General features: G+C 41.8%; 2 protein-coding genes and 1 pseudogene across 3 annotated transcripts; 1 reads left to right on the top strand and 2 right to left on the bottom strand.

Moving 5' to 3' along the window:
* Positions 1–391: 391 nt before the first annotated feature.
* LOC124686356 (histone H4-like) lies at positions 392–1,010 on the bottom strand. Of its 2 annotated transcripts, XM_047220320.1 has the most exons (2): positions 646–1,010; positions 392–578 (listed from the first exon to the last, which is right to left on the bottom strand). In XM_047220320.1, the coding sequence occupies exons 1-2, from the start codon at positions 940–942 to the stop codon at positions 558–560; spliced, it is 318 nt and encodes a 105-aa protein (XP_047076276.1). In that variant the 5' UTR covers positions 943–1,010; the 3' UTR covers positions 392–557. The 2 variants fall into 2 exon arrangements, with proteins under 2 accessions (XP_047076276.1, XP_047076275.1); XM_047220319.1 differs by having other exon boundaries at positions 392–1,010.
* Positions 1,011–6,503: 5,493 nt separating this feature from the next.
* LOC124689664 lies at positions 6,504–10,988 on the top strand. Its single transcript, XM_047223153.1, has 12 exons — positions 6,504–6,580; positions 6,674–6,809; positions 7,292–7,378; positions 7,480–7,596; positions 7,693–7,887; positions 8,006–8,209; positions 8,289–8,776; positions 9,277–9,376; positions 9,622–9,681; positions 9,769–9,861; positions 9,941–10,060; positions 10,226–10,988. The coding sequence occupies exons 1-12, from the start codon at positions 6,504–6,506 to the stop codon at positions 10,574–10,576; spliced, it is 2,028 nt and encodes a 675-aa protein (XP_047079109.1). The 3' UTR covers positions 10,577–10,988.
* A 381-nt stretch (positions 10,989–11,369) lies between these two features.
* Positions 11,370–18,132, bottom strand: LOC124689663 (annotated as a pseudogene).
* Positions 18,133–18,938: the final 806 nt, after the last annotated feature.

Below are 18,938 nucleotides of genomic sequence, written 5' to 3'. Positions count from 1 at the left end.
AAGGTGATGGCATACAGGCGTAGCAGAAAAGAAAGTCGGAATGATTCAAGCTTTGGCACTAAATCAGCAAAAAAAGCAATCACCTGAAGAAGAATTGCCAACAGTCAAGTTCCTCAGCAGGTGATCAGTCCCTGCAGCTGCTATTTCAGAGGGAACTCGAATTGAGTTTCAAATCGGTGCTGGCAGGCATAGATTGAATCGAAACACTGAAGCCGAACACGATTGATTTGGGGGAGTTAATAATACAGAGCCAGAGAAGCAGGAATTGCATGCCAGATTGCCGAGCCATCAATCATATGGACACATCTAAGAGATTGCACGCTCATATGGACATACCTAAGAGATTGCAGAAGAATTAAAGGGTGAAGCCCAAAACACTGTAGCCGAATCGAAACATGGAAGCCCAACATCATGCATACTCATATGAACAGATGTAAGAGATTGCAGTAGAGGGTAAACTAGTGAAATTTGCATTCCATTCTACCAAATCAACAGTCACCCAAGAGCGAACAACAGCGAGACGCTGCAACTAGTACTCGACAACAGACCAAGGAACCCTAAACAGCAGACCATGAACCCTAAACAGATGCGGCCTAGCTTCTAAACTCTGACCGCCTAGCCGCCGAATCCGTACATGGTGAGTCCCTGCCGCTTGAGCGCGTGGACGACGGCCATGGTGGTGACTGTCTTGCGTCCTGCGTGCTCGGTGTAGGTGACGGCGTCGCGGATGAGGTTCTCGAGGTTCTCGAAGAAGACCTTGAGCACGCCGCGGGTCTCCTCGTAGTCGTAGATGAGGCCCGAGAAGCGCTTGACGCCGCCGCGGCGCGCCAGGCGGCGGATGGCCGGCTTGGTGATGCCCTGGATGTTGTCCAGGAGCACCTTCCGGCGGCGCTTGGCGCCGACCTTGCCCAGCCCCTTGCCTCCCTTGCCGCGGCCCGACATCTCCGGCGGGTTTTGCTTCTTCTCCGGCGAGTTTGACTCGTGTGCTGTGGGTGGGAGGTGGGATGAGGTGTGTGTGGTGGTGGAGGATGGAGCGTGGTGGATTTGTAGCCGCGGGGTTGGGGTGAAGTGGGCCCGGTAGATGGATTTTCAGCGCGGTGTTCCTTGCCGCCAAAAGTTTTGATGTGTTTCATCGGATTCCCGCCAAAAGTTTGGACGCGTAAATTATGGGGTTTGAAGGAACGCAGCCTTTTTTGGAGCAAGTAGCCCGTTTTTTCAAAATTTAAAACTTGTGTTCAGAGTTTTTAAATTTTCGAAAATAAACCTGGATATGTCCATATTCTACCTGTGTGTAAATTTTTCATGACAAAATATCTTATATTTTAGGCTCCACAAAAATGACAAAAGTGCAGATCTAGGTGTGCTAAACAACGCAAAATTCGCCAGCCTTTATAATTTTGAAAAATATTAGGCTGCATACAGCCTGTGCTGTGCTTCGAAACGGGTTTTTAGGTTTTGCTCCATGCTTGTTGGGGACATCGCGGATACATTTTTTTTTTGTTGTTGAGGGGAGGACATTGCGGATACATGACCATGCACTCTAGATGATTGTAAATCATGGATGTCTTAAATAAAAAGGCATAACTACATGCGGGAACTAATAATAAACTTAGTGCTACAAGAGATAACATCATTTGAGGACGAACCAATTGTTGGCATCTTATGGTTCCAGAATTTTATGTTGGCTGCGGCTAAGCTTGATAGTTCTATGCTGCAAATATCTAGCAACATACCTTTGGTACACTTAGGTAGTAAAGCCTTTTAGCAAGGTATTTAAATACAGTAAAATAAACACACGAACAATGATAAATTGTATGAATAACTAGCACTACTTATTAATTGTATGAATAAGTTCTAACTTTTTACGATTTGATTTTACCAAGATGGCCCAAACAAAACTTGAAAAGATAACATATTATATCGCATAATAGAGTTAAGTTTTGATTGTATACATGCTAACTTGTATAGTACAGTTGGTGGCAACTGTCGTCTCCACACACCGGGGCTGTTGTCGGAAAGTTCTCCGGCTAGCCGCCGATTCAAGCCACCCCGGAGGCCAGAGTTAGGTCCAGGAGGTGCGCCTCGTCTTCTATTCCATCTGTGAGGAAGATCGCGTCCAGGGGAGCCAGAGTCAGGCGCATTCGGTGGTTCCCTTCCGCAGCTCATCTCCGGTATCGGTGTGGTTGAGCTCATCTCCACCCACGATCGACGCCATCGACCACACCAACGTCACCAGGGTACGATTGCGCATCTCTGGACTATTCATTTGCATGATTTGGTCCACCGTAGCGTATTTTCCGAGTTCGCCGGAGTTGCTCCGCCGCGGGCGTACTCTCCGGTGATGCTCCGGTGCTCCATCCGAAAAACCAACACCACCAACAGACTCAGCGTGTCGAGGGGGTTCGATTAGTGCTACTGCGCATCCAGGGGCGCCGTAAATCGGCGGCGCCGTCGCACGTTGACCACCGGCGACGATTGACCGGTGAAGGTGACGTGGCCGTGGGCCAGCTGCACCTTTGACCAGTCTTCATCCGCGTGGCAGCCGACGTGGACACAGGCCCCATATGTCTGCATCACAGGGTAGATTTAGGATGGTAGGTTTAGTATATTTCGTTTAAATTTAAATTTCATTGATATCTGAAACTTTGCAAATTTATAGAAAATTCGTTCTAACTCAGAAAAATATAAATGAGATATCAAAATTCTTATAAAAATAAAATCTATCCAATAAAAATATAATATGAAATTTTAATTTTTAATAAAAATGTAATTATCTAAACCTAAACCCTAGGTTAGAACATATGATCATGATACTTTCTTTGCATTCATAGATCCATAGTAGCAACCAAATACTTGTCATGTCTTCATAAAATAATAGAGACCTATCACTAATAAAATGGTATTCCATGTGTTCATCCTAATAGAATTTAGATGATCAAGTAGGATCAAACCTAGTCCCTATCACCAAGGATCTCATCCTTAATTAACCTGAATTAGCATCACACCCTTGTGATGAACTCCAATAGCAACTATGCCAAATATTATGCATTACGTAGTGGAATCATCCTATTTAGGAAACCACCATGCATTCCTTACCTAGTGGATCCAATAGTAAAACCTAGACCACCTCAACCCTAACTGATATACTTCTTATTATTTAAGAAGTATGTTATTCAAAAGTTATTCTTTTTGAAGTAAATAGGGACTAGCCATCAAACCTTGCCTAATAGTACCTATAAACCCTAGCTAGCTATCACCAGCAAGATATACCAACCTCGATAGCAACCATGTATAATTAATTACTTCAGATACTTATGCTTAAGTAAAACCATACAAGCCCTAGCTCATGATGAGTCCAACATTGTTTGGATCCATCTAATAGTTACTCAAGAAGCTAATTTGAAAACCATAGTAAACCATAGAAATCCACAACCCTTATTATTATCATACTTGTTCTTTACTAAAGAACATGTTCTTCAAAAGTTATTCTTTTGAAGTATATAACAAGTAATCATCAACCATACACTATAGAACTTAAAATTGACAACTGTCTTCTACTTATTATACAACTACTATCCTTTAATGTGTATGATTGTTACTATGCATTCTACCACTGGCTTATGATTCTAAGACAACAAAACCCTAATAAGAACCTTGTTTGTGGAATCACTCTAAAAGTGCAACACACCCTAAGCAAATCATTTCAACTAACTAATCCTAAATCATCGGGATTAGGTCACGCTTAGAGCGACTGCATCTCATGCTTATGCATTATTGCATCATTGCCAATCTTTTAAACATCATCCTTACCAGACGATGATGCTATTTCAGAATTTGGAGTTATTGCATATCGAAGACCTTGTCTGCATAATCTTGCAGCCATGAAAGGCAAGTTCATCGCTTGCTCATTTCAATTGAGTATTTTTTACCAAATTATTTGCAAAGTACTATACTTACCACCCTTGCATAAAAAACAAAATCACTATTTTCATAACTATGAATATGACTATGTGGTTGGCAATGGAACCATGGAATGTGTTGACATGGTGGAGGTTCCATTGCAATGGGTTTATATCTATCTAGGATTAAACAACAAATGTCGTCCAGCGATTCTTGTGCCGTAAAACTCGTATTAACCATAAGATCTGGAGTGGGACGGAGTAGTCAATTGTACTTCCACCTCTCGTACATCAACGGATGCGCTTACCGTAGCAGTTGTGTCTTGCGAGAACAACCGGAGGGTGGGGATCCCCTTCTAATTCCCCACGGTAATGCTGTCTATGATGGGTTGCAATGGCCGGCGTAGGACCATGGTTGCGACCTGGTAGTTGTCGAGGTCGGAAGATATCCAAGTGATATAGCCCGGCGAGGACCCAAGGTCGGATTTGCAACAAAGGGTGGGTGTGCGAGGTAGCGGAGGAGTATGATTGGCTAAGACCTTATACCGGGCCTCACACCAACGGAAGTGTGGATGGGAATGTACACCCGGTTGGCACCAAGGTTAAGATCTCTTATGGGTAAAGCAACACACATCTGTAGAGTGTAATAAATCGTGACCTGGCACTCCCTGTTCCGGGATATGGAACTGCGAACGCTGCCGGAAAGGAACTCCATGAAGTTCTAGTAAATCGGTGAAGGCTGACGGATATAGTTCTTCTGAATAAAAGCAACCTTTTGAAGAAATGATTATAAAAACCTGCATTGGTATTAGACTTTCTGATCTAATGCCATAGCTAGTGCATTAAACACCTCTTTCCTATAATGAACTTGTTGAATACGCTCGTACTCATCCCACTCTTAAATCCTTGCTTAGATATGGAGGCATCGAAGGAGGATCTACATTACAACTCGAAGGCCGAGAAGTCAACAACTACTTCACGGGACATGACATGTCAGAAGAGTCCGATACCACATCCAACAAGGAGAAAACCTAGATTAGCAATAGAAAGAAACTAGCTTCCTAAACTTAGCTCCTATTTAGCTAGAATCTATTCTTAGCCTCTATAGCTAGTTAAATACTCTACAAATAGAGTTCGTGATAAGATTAGACTACGAGTCATTCTTCTGGAATTTATTTGCAGTTTTACCTCATTGTAAAGTACGAGGCTCCGCTGATCTTCTGTAACAGAGTCTGTATGTAATTCTATAGACATGCCTTGGACCCGCATATGTTTCTGTTGTACCACTCTGAGCGATGTAATACTAGTGGAACGGTGTTTCATTGGTGTTATGTCAGACTTGCATACTACACCATGCAGTGGTATGCTGGGTCACCACAAGAAACTCTTCGATGGATGCGAAGTAAACCATATCAGCAGATTCAGCAACGACGAAGCCGACGTTCTGGCAAATATCGGGTCACAGTGCTTACCAATACCACCTGACGTGTTTTGGGAGGAGATAAGCGAGAGACCAACTAAGGCGAAGAAAATACCGAAGCAGACGAAGAAAAAAGAGAAGTCTGAGTAAGACTCGGGGGCTCCAGTAGGTTCAGAAGCAAACGCATCGGAAGATGAGGAGGAACCGCACGAAGTTACGATGGTACAAGTTCCTTGAATGCAAGTTTTTGTGGCATATATCTTGAGGAAAGAGATACCCGAAGATCCGGTGGAGGCAAGACGAGTCATCCGGCGATCTAAAGCCTTTATTGTGGTTAAGGAAGAACTGTACTAGCGAAGTATATCAGGAGTGTTGCAAAAGTGCGTCACACCCGAGGAAGGAAGAGTTACACTCTTCAGTAGTTGCTACCATATCTAATCGCACTTTGTCAATCTTAAACTTACGTGTTGAAGTTGATAGGTTTGTGCATATATGCATTTTAAACCATGACCGTGTCATCTGGTATCCCAGTTGGTAAAACCCAAGATCAGTCAACATAACATGCAAATGAAAAGAGACACCACAAAGATGCCATTGTTCATATATAGCATCCCATTGTCGAAAGAGCAGGAACAACGATCATATCGAAATGTTTCTAAAAAAAACGATCATATCGAAATAATGCGGCTCGCAGCATTGGTGCTCACCTCACCCTCTTATTCAAAAGGTTCATGCACCATTGCACACAACAAGAGAGGATGACCACGAAGATTCAGTTCACCGTCAAAATTAGTACTGTAGCACATGGCACCACGATTATCAGAGGTTGACCGTTGCAAAGCTGCGAACCGCACGCCCGCAGGTCATCATAGTCTCCATTCGTCACCTCGGCTCCCTCGGTCGTCACCTTCACTCACCTTTCTTCCTCCCCACCGTACTGCGCTCCCACTCGCCGCCCACTCCTCCCGAAAAAAGTCCACGCTTCCCTCCCTCCCTCGCTTGCCGCGCTCCCGCACCGCACGCCATAAAGCCAGCCCTTGTCGCGCCGCGCGCCCACCCAGCCCAGCCACGCCGACGCAATGCAGCGCCGCCGCCGCGCCACGGACCTCCAGCTCCAATCCGCGAGCTAGGCCCGCCCGCCGGTTCCGTTCTTTGAGGAGCCAGCTACCGTGGTGCCCCGCCCCATGCCGTGCGCGAGGGCCGAGGACGCGCTCCCTTCCGCCGCCGCCGCCGCCTCCCCCGACATGGTCTCCGCCTCAGTGTGGGTGGTGATTGATTCTTCATCGAGCTGCCACCGGAGAGCCGTTTCTGTCTCCAGCTCTTCCTGAACCCCCCCTTTTCTGTCGCGTTTCAGGGGCGGCCTGATCCAGAAGGTGGTCGGCGGCCGCAGGTCGACGGACTCCGGGCGGACGCTGCAGCGCGCGCCGCACGTGCTGCCGCTGCCCGAGGACGAAGCGCCGGCACCGGCGCCGGCGGCCAGCTGCTCAGGGGTTAGCTCCGCCTCTCGACCTCTCCCTAATACTGTACCTAGTACTACTGCCTCAGCGCCTAATCACGGCCTACAGAAATCACATTATTTCGGCTTGTCTGGATGGGTGTGGGGGAAAAGGCTAATTTCTTGGTAGAGAAAAGCGAAACCTCAGCACCTACCGGATCGAGTCGGTGTCCTCTTGCGGTGGTGCCGTAGCGACCAGGGCGGTCCATGGTCCATGGCGGGTTCATTCAACTGCCTGTCCCGTACCCCATCATTTGTCTCTGCTTTCAGTTAATTACCTCAGGCTGTATCTGTCTGGTCAACCGCCAATCTTGTTGCTTAGTACCGCTTCCTCGATTGCCTTATCTCCTTCTAGATTGGACTAATTAGTAACAACATTGTCTTAAGTGAGTTGTTGGTTAGTGCTTCATCGATAGTACCTTTATCTGTTCTCTAGATTGGGTTGGTTAATATTACTGTCTTTGTTCTTTGCTGTAGGATGATGGTAAGGGCAGTCGCAGTGGGAGGAGGGAAGAGAGCCGCAAGGGCAGGATGCGGAGCTACCGGTCCGAGCTTGAGCAGGAAGTGAGTGATCGCTCTTCTCTTCCCCTGGGTTGTTCCGTTTTTCGACGGTGCTTTGACGCGCCATTTCTGTTCTCATCCTGTAAAAAATAATAATCGTGCAGGTCAAGAAGCTGCAGAGGCAGCTGGAAGAAGAGATCGAATTGCACGTGGCGCTGGCAGACGCCGTCACGCAGAACACGGTGCCTGCGTTGAAATCGTCTTCAAAGATCCCACATGAGGTGTGCAGGAGCTGCAAGTTTCTTTGTTCTATGCGTTGCCATTTCCCAGCCAGTCCATCCATTCACTGATCTCGTTTTAACTCTTCAATTATGCAGACACATGAGCTACTCATCAACATTGCCTCCCTGGAGAGCGCCGTCTCGAACCTCGAGAAGGAGTTAAATGATCTGTATTACCAGCTTTGTCACGAAAGGAATGAAAGGCTGCTTGCCGAAAACAATCCAGGATGCTTGCCACCTGCATGCCCAGATGACCGGTCGTTGTCGACTTGCACGTGTACATGGGAAGAAGTAAGTTTTATCTGACAAAATTGTCTCAAGGAGGGTTCATTTTATCTGATACAGGAGATTTTTTTTTTACTTGAGATACAGGGGATTCTAACAGTATCTTGTTTGTATTTCTCATCAGCACATATCATCATTAAGGGATTTGAAGTATGGAGGATCTGAGTCAATGAGATCAATGCAAGAAGATTTGTTCACTGAACTTGACTATGAGCAGGGCCCTGGAGAAGAGTCTGAAGATGGACAAATGGTTTCCCTAAATAGGCTGCTAGAGAAACACCGGGATATCTCCTTAAATGGACTGCTGGAAAAGCACCGGGATGAAGAGGTCCTTTTTATGCCTCTTTGTGTTTTCTCATACCTATCAGTGCAGTAATAGTATCCAGGATTAATTTATGTTTCTGCAGATGCAAGAATCGTGCTCGGTGGAAAAGCATGGCAAAGAAGACGAGAAGGTCGATGTTTTGTCATTTGAACAGTCCATTCAAAAGATAACTAGCATGAAAGGAGGGAATCTTTGGAACTATCCAAATCAGCTCTCAGAGGAGATGGTGCGCTGCATGAGAAACATTTTCCTCCGTTTATCGGAATCCGCCAAGAGACCAGCAAAGACATCTTCTGATTGTTCATCCTCGTCAGCAGAGCGGCTATCTGGTTCTACATTGGCATCCTTCTCAGATTCATCCATATTACCCTCCATGCTACGGAGTTCTTCAGTTGACTCAAATCACAATGAAGGGATGATGAATCAAGCCAGAAACTTGGATCCGTATAAGGTTAATGGAAAGGAAACCCGGAGAGATATTGGAAATTACAGTTCAGCAGCTGAAGTATCTTGGATGTCGGTTGGAAAGGAGCAACTTGAATATGCATCAGAAGCTCTAAAAAAGTTCAGGTTTGCTGCCGCAACCTCGGCTAAATTTACCTATCCTGTTGTAGTTATGTTGCATACTTACAAATAACAGTACTAATATATGAAGCCATGGACGTTAGCTCATATATATGAAACTGCTAGCATAAGATGTACGTTGCGATCTACTGTTTATGCCATAGATAAATTTACAGATAATTGACTGAGGGATGAATAGGATACTCCATGTTATCTAAAGGTTGCAGGAAACAAACTAAGGCTGATTGTTACGATCTTCGGCACCACAAGAATTCCCTGTCGGCATGCGACTTGCTTATATCTGAATGTGTTAGCAAACATATTTTTGCATCTCCATTTCTTTGATTTATCCTTAGTACACCTTAGCAATAAAATAATTTCAACATCTCACACGATTTTTTTTGCAACAGTTTCCTAGTTGGTGTTATTTCTGGAGCATGTTTAAGTTCTTACTGTTTACACTAAATGCATTTGCTAAAGCATGTAGTCTTATGAATGCTTTGCAGATTTCTTGTGGAGCAGCTATCAAAGGTTAACCCTAATTGTCTGAACTCTGATGAGCGGCTAGCCTTTTGGATTAACTTATATAATGCCTTGATAATGCATGTAAGTAACAGTTGTTATTTGAGTCTTGAAAGGCTGGTTTTGTAGACATGAACTGCAATTTTTTTCTCAATATTTCCCTGATTTTATATATCTACAGTATTCCCATATTTCATTAGGAAATAGGACCATCCTGTTCTTTTATTTCCATTCGACAACTTTCTTCATGAAAAGCTTTAACTTCTTTAACTCTATATCACTTGCATGTTGAACCTTGTGCGCTAACAATTCTCTGTGGTGTCTACCAGTCATACCTAGCATATGGAGTTCCCCGGAATGACATCAAGCTTTTTTCTCTAATGCAAAAGGTTTGTCCAGTATCTACTCTCAGCTGAAAGAAATGTATGCCATCTTTCTTCAGTGAGGCTGTCGGTTAAAACGTGTTAGTGATGCAGGCCTGCTACACAGTTGGTGGGCAGTCGTTCAGTGCAGCTGAAATAGAGTTTGTGATTCTAAAAATGAAGACTCCAGTGCACCGTCCCCAGCTTGTATAACTCTTTTCTTGATCCACTTCTTCGCCCTTAGTTTGATTACACACCTCTTATTGTTGTCCCACCCTTTTTACAGTCTTTGATGTTGGCTCTTCATAAGTTCAAAGTTTCGGAGGGGCACAAGAAATATTCAATCGATGAAGCCGAGCCCCTTCTTCTGTTTGGACTCAGTTGTGGAATGTTCTCTTCGCCGGCTGTAAGTACATGTGATTGCCATAATTTTCTGGAAACGTGTGTACAGTGTCCAGAAAGATATGGCACCTGAATATTTTTTGCTAACTCTGTTGGTACCACCCTCCTTTAAACATCTATTTTTTCTTAACCGGTTAATAAACATAAAGTATACTCTGCTGTCATGCAGGTAAGAATTTTTACGGCGGAAAATGTGAGGAATGAGCTGCTGGAATCATTGAGAGACTACATCCAAGCGTCTGTCGGTATAAGTGACCGAGGGAAACTACTAATCCCAAAGTTACTGCAGAGCTATGCCAAGGGGGCTGTCGAAGACTCTCTGTTCACGGACTGGATCTGCCACCATCTCTTGCCTGACCAGGTTGCAGCCATCCGGGACTCCTCTTCCTCACAGAGGAAGCAGCGGCTCCTTGGGGCACGCAGTTTTACTGTCGTTGCGTTCGACTCGAAGTTCCGGTATCTCTTCTTGCCTGACAGCAGCAGCAGCTCCCACAAGCCACAGCCCAAACAGGCTTCCTAAGCTAATCCTACCAGCTTAGTATATCTGGCCCACATTGGGCTAGCTAGTTGTATATTATATGATGTAAATTTTGGGGAGAAAAAGTATACGACACGACAAAGCTCAGAAGCCGCTGCAGAGAGGATATTTCGTTTGCAAAACTGGATTATCATCTTGGAAGAACGCTGTGCTTGATCTCATTGTGTTCCAGTACTGGCTTTCATACTGGAGATAATCTTGTAGTCTTCGTTTTCTCATTTTTTTTCTTTTGTAAAGTTATTTTCTGTTGGTCAATTGATTTGTAAGTTGGTACTAATAAATTGGATGGTGAGAGAGTTCTTTTTTGTCCACTGAAATGTGGGTATAGCTGGAATGAAACCGTATATTGGATGGTTTTTGCAATTCTCACTAATACTGAATGCGTTCAGAACAATGCTGAATCCAATTTACAGTGTCAGTAACTTGTAAACTGGATGGGTTTGATCTTTTGGACATAGCCACATCTCCAAAACATTTCTTTGACCACTAATTTATAGTACGTAGATAAAAGGCGTTTGGAAACCAAAAGCGAAAACATCGTTTGGAAACATCCGAGGCACAGAGAGTATGTGGACTAGGTAGCAAAATGAAAGGAAGCAACAACATCCTCCAGTCACATGAATGATCATACTAAAGCTACTTCCAGACAACAGCAGTTTTTCAGAAGTGGCACTGAGAGAGTGCCCAGGATAACCAGGTTGCAGGCTTCTGGTTGTCTGTCGGCGAGCTCCAGGCCCACATACTGCCTTCCCTAATTGCCAGGGGACCTCTTCATTGGTGTTCCCTAATTGACAGCCAAGGACGCCGCCACAAATTCCCTGGGGTTTTCATCATGATCAGGATCATCAATGCTCTACAGAAAAAAATACAGAGTACACATTTACGGAAGTATGAGGAGCAAAAGTATGAGAACGCAAACTGTGTTCACTGGAACACGGCAGCTAGAGTTATCAAAAAGGACGCAGCAGTAACACAATGTATGTACTGCAACAGTTCTATTGCGGAGATTACCTTGAGAGAATCAGTAGCTCGCTGCACCTTCCTCACACATAGTAGCCATTACAGATTTGACGACACGCAAAATCCTGCGGTAGTGGAAGAACAGACAACTCTCCTTGCCCTGTAAACCACTGCGATGGTGCCGGTTGCTACCAGCAAGGTTGTTGCATGGGCTGCCCCCTATCACCAAGTCAAAACCACCCAATCTTCTTGTATGATATTCGATCAGATCATTGCTCAAACTTTGCACATCGTCAAACTCAATCAATGTGCCTTGCTGGTCAGTCTGACCCCACCATCCTCTGAATATCCTTCTGTTCACTTCAGATTTTTCGACAGAAACTACTGCTTTCAAGCGTATCCCGAGCCTGTGGAGAGCTACCTCTGCTCCTCCAATGCCGGTGAACAAGGAAAGAACAGTCATGCCATTAGGAAACATCGTTTTGAGCACTGACAAGTGATAGGCTACAGTATCCACTTGGAAAGAATTTCCAAGAGACTTGTACCTATCGGTCATGCTAACTTCTCTTGTGTGGTTGATTGGGAAACCAAGTAGTTGCTCTATCTCAGCAGGTTCCAAAGGAGCAGCTATGTTCTTTCCGATCCACACCAGATTCCATTTCCTACACTCATTTAAGATCTGTGTTTGAACACTTGCAGTTGGTGGGCTAGTTGAGCTTGCAAGAGTATGTTGAATCCACTCGGTCACCGTTGCAGGTGCCTTAACAGTTTGCAAGCAATTGAGTTTCCTTCTATCATCCCATTTAGGCCACCACTGCTTATAATGAGGGAAGGTCTCAAGTATAGTCTGTGGCGGGAGGGGGAGACGTAACCTATTCTCAATGGGGAGATTATGAACATAACCCCTTTTTCTAGCAGTTGCGCAAATATTTTGTGAATCCACAAATTCTGGTTTGATTCCGTGCAAATTTTCTGAGATAGTGCTCCATGTGTCTTTAGGAGCCTTTGCCACGTTCTCATAGTAGAAAAACGGGCGTCCTTTTGCTTCCTCAGGAAGACTTCTGTTAACTGGCGGTAGCCTATGCCTATCATTAGGCAGACTAAACCCGGTCATGGGATTGGGAAGGCGCATAGAGTTTTCCTGGCTACCATCCAAGCGGCGGCAGGGTTGGTTACCTTGCACTCGACCTCTGTATAGCTTCCTCTTGTTCTTGCTCTCCTCCATGATTTTTTCTTCTTTTCTCCCCCCAAAGGACATGTTAGTGGCCTGCAAAAATTATACATTAAAAGAGTACATGACGGGCAACTAGGAAAAAAAAGATAGAAAGACTACAAAATCCCACAAAAAGGAAAAGGAACTGTCTGTCAATATGGGCATATCATAACAATCAGAGTTTCTTAAATGCAGTCAATCTCTAGCCCCTGTTAGATTTGTTCTTTTATAGTTACATCATCTTCAATAGATCCATGTCTTACTCTGTATTTGTTTGCAAGGCAACGCCACAGTACATGTAGCAAAGGTGCATCCTCTGTTGTCTTTGGGGGTTAGGATCCTGGATTGGAACATACTACCTGATTACTCATTACATCTACAAGGACAAGATGGTTCACTGTTGGTTATTCATAGTATCTTCAAATTTCCAGGTATAGGAGTCAAAATGCAAGGAGGAGCTTTCTGAAAAACAATTCAGCTGTCGAATAGATTTGAGTGGTCTGCAAGCTTTTCTAGCTAGCACCAAAGTGTTTGTGGTCTCTGCCATTTTTCTAAATTAGCATTCTATAACAAGGAGTGACGACTGACGAAAACAAGGTGCTAGCGTAGCTACATGTTTATACCTACATAGTACTCCCTGTACTTCATGTTAGCATCCTTACATTTAATCTGCTAAAAACTACTCCCTCCTTTCCATAATTCTTGTCGTGGTTTTAGTTCAAATTTAAACTAAAACTACAACAAGAATTATGGAATATAGGGAGTACTCTATAAGTAAAATACAAGCTACGTAAGATTTCATGGTAATTTTGTTGGATAGCAAAAGGCTCGAGATTGATGATATGCTCATAATTTAAGCTATTGTCACCTGAAAGAACATTTAAGTGATGCTAGTTTGCAGGTCAAATTAAACATTATATCATGGATTCTTTTGTGTAGCATGCATGGCATTTTCTTAGCAGGTCTCATATTCAAATTTTAAAAGCAAGGCCCTTCTAGGTCTGCATATATTGAGCTAAACTACTCACCAACATAGGAAGTCCAGTTTTCTTTTTCTTATATTTCTGCAGTCTGGTATATCACACTATAAGGAAACCCATATTTGCATCAGAAACTAGAATGCACATGATTCATCATTCTGCGCTGTATACACACTCAAACAGAACGCTCACTCATACCTCTTTTTACATTCCGTGCCAATTTTCTGTCCTTTAATATTCCTCAAGTTATGTTCTACATTCCATACCTCTTATTTGTGCTCCTTTTGCTCTATTGTTGAAGCACATGTAATTGGTGATTCAAAAGTATTTACAAGCATGTTATCGCTAGGTATTGGAGGCTATTTGTGAAAGGAATCTTGGATGACACTTCAGATTTATGTGCAGACAACAAATTTTTAGGTCTCATGTTAATGTCATCCGACATCTAGCATTTAGTCACGGAGAGGAGACCTGAACTTTTTAGGTTAATCTAATATTGCCCAAGAAGCTACTAGCCAACACCAGATAATCAGCCAGGCCTATTAAACTGACCTTATTGTATTTTGTTTTCTCTGTTATTATCGTTATCTCTAACTAATTGGCACTCGCAATTTACAATGCTTCACATCGGCAAAATTCAAAATGCAGGCATATTGCAGAGGGTGTAGAACAGTATGAATACATGTTTCATGTGAACTTTCAGATAGCGGCTATTTTAACATACAATACATGCTCAGATCTTGGAGGTGTTTTATACAATCTCAAAAGGTATGTGACATGTATATTTTTATTGGATCTTTATTATGTTTGACATCAGGAATTACAACATGCTTTTGGCTGGAGCGTGCGCACGTGGCCCCATCGACTATTATGCAATCCTCAGATGACAAGGTCGTTGTGAGACACCATGCTTTCCTTATACTGTGTGACAACCATGAATGGTTGGGACAAGTGATCTATATCGTTGTGCATGACATAGCAATGCAACAACATAATTTGGGGTTGCTCAAAATAGCATCAAATCTCTATAGTTCCAATAGGTCTCTAAGACATAATGATTCAAGTAGATAATAATTGCTAAACCTAACACTATACTCTGACCCTAGGCTGCGACACTAGGGTTTTGAAGTCTCTTAACTTTTCCGTACATCTTGCATCTGATTTTTTTTGAGAAAACTGATAGTGAATTGTGCATTATGTGGCATTGTAACATGTAAACTCCTTCTAGACATTACTCAATCATATTACTATGCATTTGCATTTTTAACTCCTAAAACCTTGAACTATGATATTTTTTATCTGCTATACTCAAAGTCATCTATACACAGATCATGACAATCATCTTCTGGGATTGGCCATGGCAACCGCACAATTAGCAAGGCCGTTGTTAGATTCAGAACCTTTCTCTCTGAAGGTAAGTGTATGCACGTTATGGTGAATTTAGGTACAATAATATATAGAATATTTTAATTATGTATCACGAGACAAGGATATTTACTCCGTTTAATTTATAGATCATATATAAGTAGTTGTTGGTCTCAGGAAACAAATTAACCGGTTATCCTAAAGCAGTTGTTGTTCTCAGGAAACTAACCTGTTATTCTGAAGTATATGGCTTCAAACTGTACAGTCTATTACAAGTTAGAATTTTAGTGATTTTTTAGATATTTTAGCTATTATATTCCCTTTTATCTTAGCCTCGTTGTAATGCAGCTGCCATCAAAATTGGTATATATACTAACCTGTTATTCTAAAGTATATGGCTTCAAACTGTACAGTCTATTACAAGTTAGGATTTTAGTGATTTTTTAGATATTTTAGCTATTATATTCCCTTTTATCTTAGCCTCGTTGTAATGCAGCTGCCATCAAAATTGGTATATATACAAGTATATACTTCAAATCCTTTAGTATGCTGACCACGAAAAATCATATTAGGAATTCTACAAGTAAATAAAGCTCAATGCACATCATTATATACACTCAACAAACATATTAGAAGATAAGTGATAGAAAAATACTGGGAATGAAAAGTACTTCTAAATAATCAATTATAAGAGTGTTCCAACCTACTCGGTGATGTATAATCCATATGCCACTTTTTCTTTTTCAACAAATATGACATAAAAGAAATCTCTACAGATCCCACCAAGTGACCGATTCTTGCTTAAATTTGAATATGTAATGCTCAATTACTTCAACAATTATTGATTCTTTAGTGTTAATTGGACCAATATGTGATAGTGACTCGAGATGATGACGAAGCCATCGTGAGAACGGGAATATTTTCGAATAGGTGATTGCTCCTACATTTCTACACGCAGTAATAACTAATTTTTGGGCAATTTTAAAAATAAATTCAACTGATCTTCTGTTCTCAGGGTTGAAGAGAGACCAATATCAGGAGAACTCAAGGAATGAATGAAAGAGGAAATACAAAAAATACTGTGAATACTTGGTTATCTATTATTCAGTTCTAAGTATCAATATACCAAGTGAGACAATTCTCTACACAAACATACATACGTACAACTTCATTACATTTAAAATTATGTCTTTATTAATTTCTTTATCATATGATGAACTATTTATACTTTGTGGGAATAGAAGTGGCCATATAGAGTAGAGAAGTAACATTAGTTGTTACAGAGCATTTAAGTATGAAATGTGAAGTGCTTCGACTTTACCCTCATTCAAGATAGTATAATGCTAATATTATTTGCACAAATATATAATATTAGCATTATACTATTTCGAATGAGAGTGAAGTCAATGCAATCTCAAATTGCTAGACTACAAAATTGCAATAAAGTTACGGTGCTAGTTATACATAACACATGCGTTTGCCTCAAATTAAAAGAGCGAAATAATTTTAATATTCACCAAGAGTCAAAAGAAAATCTACCTCATGTTGCGATGCATGTATTGAATCGATCAGTACATCCATAGAGGCGTCGACACCTAAAAAATGTAAAAAAAAATTAGCATAAAGTCTCTTTTCATCAAAGCATGATCATATCAACAAATTGAAGAGAGAGATTACCGCATATGTTAATAGCCCTATCCACTTCATCTCCGGGAAAGCCCATTTCCTGTAGGGACTTGATCTTCTCATCCTTATCAACCATCTCTTGCAAGAAGTCCTGCAAAAAGACACAACAAAAATGTTTAATGTTCAAATGCATAAGAAATGAAGATAAAATAAGTGTACATAGACAGAACTTTTTTTTTGAATCATCAAGATCAAAGATCAGGTCAGGACAATAATAGACTCATTTGATTACTCTTAGGGGGTATTGGTTTGATATTAGTCAACCTCATTTTTTTAGATATCATACTATTACATGATAAACGGATGACATAATCGTCGGATGAAAGGAACTATGTGTGAGTGGATGCTTGTATTTTCGTCATGAGGAGTAGTGATACCAAGTAGAGAATAGCTTCAGTTGCTGGGCATGACATTCATGGACTGGTGACACCTAGTAAGCATAACCTAATCAGGTTTAACTTCTAAGTCAATGAGAAGGCAAAAAAAGACTTTACTCATGCCACAAAGCAAGCATATGCACCCCGCATAAATTTAGATTGCTTCATGTCAGCTATTATGTTGTTTGTTTTACTTATACCAAGTAATACTTAAACAAATAAACAGGGTAAAGATTACACGAATATCATCATATGTATAACGAAAGAAAAATTAATTACAAGCTGAAGATAATGGACCTCATCAGAGTTGGGCTCCCTCCCACCAGCATCCTCGCCATCTTCAACACCCAGGGGGGCGCAAGGAGAAGTAGCGCAACTACCCACACAGTCATCACCTAGGAACTACATTTCACATGCCAATTGTAACACAGTCCCTCCACCATGCAACATGAGCATCATTGGATAAACTTAGTAACAGAACCACATGGGCAGTTACCTTATAGGTGAGAAGGTGATTGAGCAACTCATCTTCATCATTGTGCCCTGAAAGCATAAGAATCTGTTACAACAGAAGATACAAACACAAACATGAAAAATGAAATGAAATTGACTACTTTAATCTTACCAACTTCTTTGATTACTTTCAACACATGCTCCTCTCGGAAACCCATTCCCACATATTCCTGGACCAAATCATATGATGCTTTCCCCTTGACACACTCATTGACATCCTTCATACAGTTACATGACACCACATCATAATCATAATAATAGCAAGATGAAGCTCATATGCTAAAAGACACACTTTATATCATTTACTACTCCCCTTACCAGCGTAGATGGCCCAGGTGCACCAAAGTTCCTCAAGGCCGCAGCCGATGAGGGCTCAGCCTCAACATCAGCATCCCACTCAAACGCATCACTATCATCGCTATCGCTAATGCAGATCTGGGACATGATTTAAGCATGATTCGATTAGTACCAGTATAGAAAAGATAAGTGACATGTACAGAAGAAAAGTTCTCCCACTCCACGTCCTACCCATGATGTTCTTCTCTAGGTCCTCGTGTCGAATTGATGCCTTTGCATTTTTATTATTATAGGTGTGTGCTTTTAAGAACAAATTAAATGTTATGTATAGCTTCATTACCAAAATCTAGTACTCCCTCCGATTCATATTAATTGACTTCAATATGGATATATCTAGAACTAAAATGTGTCTAGATACATCCATATTAGAGTCAATTAATATGAACCGGAGGGAGTAATATCTTTGGTTTTCCAAATTTTGTCCTTTGTTGTAAAGAATAAAACGAGTGCAGAGTTCTGCTCACTATAAATGTCCTGTATGTCTGTAATTTAGAGAGTAGATTGCCCAGATAAGAGAACCAACACAGCTAGTTATATAATGATGACAGTAATAACTAATAACACATAGACTGTTGGGGAAGATACTTTCAGTGGCTTCTTGCATTGTCACTTAAGTCTAAAGTTACACTCTTCTACACATCAACTGTTTAAGACCTTTTGCATTCCTAAATCCTAACTATGCATCTACATGTCATGCTCCATTGCATTGTTAGTAGAGCTATGATAGTAACAGATATATTGTTTGCTCATTCGTGGCTTGGAAAAGCAGGTGGTAGTAAAACGGTGCCAATAAAAGATATTAGCATAGTTTGGAAATGCTCTTTGTGAATGCCAACAAAAGACAATACAGTATATTCAGAAATACGCTTGGTAAACCTCCTTGAAAAATAGCA

This window comes from Lolium rigidum, chromosome 2 (assembly GCF_022539505.1).
Source record: "Lolium rigidum isolate FL_2022 chromosome 2, APGP_CSIRO_Lrig_0.1, whole genome shotgun sequence".
NCBI classification, from domain to species: Eukaryota; Viridiplantae; Streptophyta; class Magnoliopsida; order Poales; family Poaceae; genus Lolium; species Lolium rigidum.
This window is presented reverse-complemented; position numbering and strand designations above follow the sequence as displayed.